At 60.5% G+C, this 4948-nt stretch overlaps 1 protein-coding gene across 1 annotated transcript; it reads left to right on the plus strand.

Moving 5' to 3' along the window:
• The first annotated feature begins 8 nt into the window (after positions 1-8).
• LOC113997307 (RING finger protein 212B-like) lies at positions 9-4930 on the plus strand. The gene is made up of 12 exons (XM_039379658.1): positions 9-202; positions 795-847; positions 1690-1764; positions 3130-3245; positions 3341-3389; positions 3472-3547; positions 3646-3688; positions 3785-3836; positions 3922-3976; positions 4597-4633; positions 4715-4823; positions 4919-4930. The coding sequence occupies exons 1-12, from the start codon at positions 103-105 to the stop codon at positions 4928-4930; spliced, it is 777 nt and encodes a 258-aa protein (XP_039235592.1). The 5' UTR covers positions 9-102.
• Positions 4931-4948: the final 18 nt, after the last annotated feature.

A 4948-nucleotide genomic window follows, 5' to 3' on the forward strand; every position in this document is an offset into this window, starting at 1 on the left:
CCCACCCTTTTCCCTCCTCTTTCCCACCCTTTCCCCTCATTCCCTCCCGGGCTGCCCCCGGGTACGGACGTGCCGGAGGCGGCTCCTCGGCCCAGCCCTGCCATGGACTGGTTCCACTGCAACCGCTGCTATCGCCAGGAGGGCACCCAGTTTGCCGTCACCAGCTGCGGCCACATCTTGTGCCAGGCCTGCGGGGGCACAGGTAAGAAACACCCTGAAACCGAGGGAGGGCGTTTGAACCCTGGAAATGCCGAGAAAGGGGGAATTTCGTTCAGTTTACCCCCTCAAAACGAGGGGAAAATGGCGGCTCGAGACGGCAAAATTGGGTTCCTCTCCCTCAATTTAAACCCCTAAAACATCAGGGAAAAAAAAAAGAGGGTTTTCCCTCATTTTAAATTCCTCAAATGATGGGAAAAGGGGGATTTTCCCTCAGTTTAAACCCTTAAAGTGGTGGAAAGAGAGGATCCCACCTCAACTGAAACCACTAAAATATCGGGGAAAAAGAGGGTTTTCCCTCAATTTAAGTTCCTCAAATGACGGGAAAAGGGGGATTTTCCCTCAGTTTAAACCCTTAAAGTGATGGAAATGGCAGATCCCACCTCAACTGAAACCCTAAAAGGCAGGTCTTCCTTCAACCGAAACACTTAAAATCTCGGGTGAAAAGAAGGGGGATCCTCCTCGGTTTAAACACAAAACAATGGAAAACAAGGAGGGTTTTTTTTGCTGAATTTAAACCTTCAAATCCACCTTTTTTTCCTATTTCCTCACTTTTATTTTCTCTCCCTCTCCTACAGGTCCCTGCCCCGTCTGTTCCTCCGCCTGCCGATACCTGCTCCTGTCCCACCAGGCCAGTCGTGTCCCGTGTGTCCCCCGCCACCTTCTCCCCTCACCCTCACCCCTTCCCACCCTTCTTCTCACCTCTTTTCTCTCCCTTTCCCTGCCCTTTCCTCCTCACATTTCCCACCCTTTTCCACCTCACATTTCCTGCCCTTCTCCCCTCACATTTCCCACCCTTTCCCCTCACATTTCCTGCCCTTTCCCCCTCACATTTCCCATCCTTTTCCCTTCACATTTCTCACTCTTTTCCCCTCACATTTCCCACCCTTTCCCCCTCACATTTCCCACCCTTTCCCCTCACATTTCCCGCCCTTTCCCCCTCACATTTCCCATCCTTTTCCCTTCACATTTCTCACTCTTTTCCCCTCACATTTCCCACCCTTTCCCCCTCACATGTCCCACCCCGTGTCCCCATCACATGGCCACCCGTTGCCCCTAACAATTCCCCCCCTTTTTCCTCCCCCCCTTCCCCTCACATTTCCCACCCTTTCCCCTCACCTGTCTCACCCTTGTCCCCTCAAGTCGCACCCGTTTCACCTGACATTGCCCACACGTTCCCCCTCCAACATCTCTCCTTTCCCCCTCACATTTCCCACCCTTTCCCCCTCACATTTCTCCCCCTTCTCCCCTCGCATTTCCCACCCTTTCCCCCTCACATTTCCCACCCTTTTCCCCTCACATTTCCCACCCTTTCCCCCTCACATTCCTCATCCTTTCCCCCTCACATTCCCTACCCTTTCCCCTCACATTCCCCGCCCTTCTCCCCTCAGATTTCCCACCCTTTCCCCCTCACGTTTCCCACTCTCATCCCTCCCTTTTTTTCTCTCCCTTTTTCCGCCCCATTCCCAACAGATGCGCCCCCAGGATAAGCTTTTCTTCAAGAGTCCAGCATCCATCGCCCTCAGGCACCTCTCCCACATCTCACAGGTGAGGAGGACACGGGTGACGGGGGGATGAGGACTGGAACCCTGAAATGGAACCCCGGAATTGTTAAGGCTGGAAAAGACCTTTATGATCCTCAAGTCCGACCATAACCCGCCACCACAGTCACCACTGAACCACATCCTCAAGTGCCACATCCCCGTTTTCTGAACACTTCCAGCCTCTTCCAATGCTTTACAACCCTTCCCACGGAAACTTTTTCCTGGTGTCCAATTTAACCCTCCCCCGGCACAACCTCCAACTCCTCTGTGTCCCCTTAACCTCCTTCTTCAACACTGATCACAGCTCTCACCACGTATTTCAGTGGCACTGAGGCGCCTGTGCACACAACCCCGGCCTTTCCCGGCTGGAATTACCCTGGGAAAAGCTCCCAGGATGTGGGGGACGAGGGGGATGAGGATAGGGGTGACGAGGGGGATGAGGATGGGGGTGACAAGGGGGATGAGGATGGGGGTGACGAGGGGGATGAGGATGGGGGTGACAAGGGGGATGAGGATGGGGGTGACGAGGGGCCGATGCTCCAGCCTTGTCCCCTGTCCCCTCATGGGTGAGGACATGGGTGACGAGGGGGATGAGGACATGGGTGACAAGGGGGATGAGGACATGGGTGACAAGGGGGATGAGGACGTGGGTGACAAGGGGGATGAGGATGTGGGTGACAAGGGGGATGAGGATGGGGGTGACAAGGGGGATGAGGATGTGGGTGACGAGGGGATGATGGTCCCCCATCCCCTCATGGGTGAGGAGGACATGGGTGATGAGGGGGATGAGGACCTGGGTGACAAGGGGGATGAGGATGTGGGTGACGAGGGGGATGAGGACGTGGGTGACAAGAGGCCGATGCTCCAGCCCTGTCCCCGTGAGGAGGACATGGGTGACAAGGGGGATGAGGACGTGGGTGACGAGGGGGATGAGGATGTGGGTGACGAGGGGATGATGCTCCAGCCCTGTCCCTCATCCCCTAACAGATGAGGAGGACATGGGTGACAAGGGGGATGAGGACGTGGGTGACAAGGGGCCGATGCTCCAGCCCTGTCCCCATGAGGAGGACATGGGTGACAAGGGGGATGAGGACATGGGTGATGAGGGGACGATGCTCCAGCCCTGTCCCTGGTCCCCTCATGGGTGAGGACATGGGTGACGAGGGGGATGAGGACATGGGTGACAAGGGGGATGAGGACGTGGGTGACAAGGGGGATGAGGACGTGGGTGACAAGGGGGATGAGGACGTGGGTGACAAGGGGGATGAGGACGTGGGTGACGAGGGGGATGAGGACATGGGTGACAAGGGGGATGAGGACGTGGTGACAAGAGGATGATGCCCCAGCCCTGTCCCCGCTCCCCTGGCAGGTGTGGCGGTTCCAGATGTCCCAAGTGCAGCTGCTGCTGGAATCTCTGCGGGACAAGGCTCGCCGGGCGCAGGCGGCGCTGGAGGAGGCCAAAGAGGAGCTGGTGGAGAGGAGGAGGTGAGGGAGGGACCCCTCCCTGCTGGGGGGGACACAGGGGGGTCCCACCTGGGGGTTCCCACCCCCCCTGCCCACCATTCCCTCTCCCCTCCCAGGCAGGTGGAGTCTCTTCGCCGGGAGAACGCGGAGCTGCGCCGAGCTCAGGTGACCCCCCCCAGTTCCCCCCCTGCCCTTCCCGTGCCCCCCTGGCCCCCCCAAAAAAACTGCCCCCCACCTCTCCCCGCAGCTCTCCCCGGGCTGGCTCAGGGGCAGCCGCAGCAGCACCCCCCGCCCCATCGGCATCACCTCCCCCTCGCAGTCAGGTAAAGGACCCCCCCACTTTTTTAGGGGGGGGTCCTCCACCCCCCTAAACCCTCTCCCCCTCATAGGAGCCCCCCCTAAATTCCTCCCTCCCTTCCAGTGACCCCCCAGCCCCGCCGGCAGCTCAGTGGCCAGGTGGTCAGGTGAGGAGAGGTGGCACCCCCCAAATTTAGGGTGGGGGGCCCCCCAAGTTGCACAGGAGGGGGGGTCCCCCAACCCTCCCCGCTCCTTCTCTGCAGCCGCTCGGCCCCGCTGGAGCCCCCCCAGTCCCGCAGCACCCCACTATGGCAGGTGAGACCTCCCCCACCGCCCCCCCAAACGGGGGGGACCCCAAAAAATAAGGGGGGGGTGTTTCCCACAATGCTTTGCGCCCCAGCCACAGGTGGGCGGAGCCTACAGGGAGTCAGGGACACCCGTGGTCTCCAGCGTGGGTGAGCAGCCCCAAATCCCTGAGGTTTTACCCCAAAATGCTGCCTCAAGCCCCGCCCACTTGGCAACAAGCCCCACCCCTCAGGCCCCTAAGCCCCTCCTCCTGCTCCAAGCCCCACCCCTTGATTCAATGCCCCTCCCCTCAGCTCAAGCCCCTCCCCTCAACTCCAAGCCCCACCCCTTGGCTCCAAGACCCTCCCCTCAGATCAAGCTCCACCCCTTGGCTCTAAGCCCCTCCCCTCAAATCAAATCCCACCCCTTGGCTCTAAGCCCCTCCCCTCAGATCAAGCCCCGCCCCCCGCTTTAAGCCCTGCCCCTTCATTACCCCACGCCGTTTCCCCTAATGACTCTTTTCCTAAGCCACGCCCCTTTTGCACCCAGGCCGCACCCCTTTACACCCAAACCCCTCCCCTTTACACCCAAACCCCTCCCCTTTACACCCAAACCCCTCCCCTTTACACATAAACCCCGCCCCCTCCCTTCACCACGCCCCCTTCTCTCCCTCCACCCAATCCCAGCCCTTGTATCTGTAAGCCCCGCCCCCTCCCTTCATAGCCACGCCCCTCCCCGCTACCCCGACCACGCCCCCTCCACCTTAACCCCGCCCTAACTCCGCCCCCAGCCCCGTCTCCAGTCTCCGCCCACGGGCAGGGCCGCAGGTGAGTGTCCAGGTGTGGGGGGGGTGGTTTTGGGGGATTTTGGGGGGCGGACCCCCCTGACCCCCCCCCTCCCTCCCCCAGGGCCACCCCCGGACCCTCCCTGTGGGTCCCCTGGGCCACCCCGGCCCTGTCCGGAGCCGCCTCTCCTGGTGAGACCCCAAAACCCCACGGGGGGACCCCAAAACCCCCTGTAGGACCCCTGTGGGTGTGCCCCTGCTCTGGGGGGACCCCAAAACCCCCCCGTGCCCCCCTAATGCCCCTTTTATGCCCCTTTTCCCCCCTCAGTGCCCCCCATGACCCCCTGTAGGGCCCCAT

The sequence above is a fragment of the Pipra filicauda genome, unplaced genomic scaffold, assembly GCF_003945595.2.
Source record: "Pipra filicauda isolate LSUMZ 115617 unplaced genomic scaffold, ASM394559v2 scaffold1723_size4948_pilon, whole genome shotgun sequence".
NCBI lineage: Eukaryota > Metazoa > Chordata > Aves > Passeriformes > Pipridae > Pipra > Pipra filicauda.

Bases quoted from the DNA above. Each gene is read 5' to 3' on its own strand.
- LOC113997307 (XM_039379658.1), top strand. From the start codon at position 103: ATGGACTGGTTCCACTGCAACCGCTGCTATCGCCAGGAGGGCACCCAG. The intron at 1,765-3,129 runs GTGAGGAGGACA...CTCCCCTGGCAG, and splicing joins ACCTCTCCCACATCTCACAG to GTGTGGCGGTTCCAGATGTC. The intron at 3,837-3,921 runs GTGAGACCTCCC...TTTGCGCCCCAG, and splicing joins GCAGCACCCCACTATGGCAG to CCACAGGTGGGCGGAGCCTA.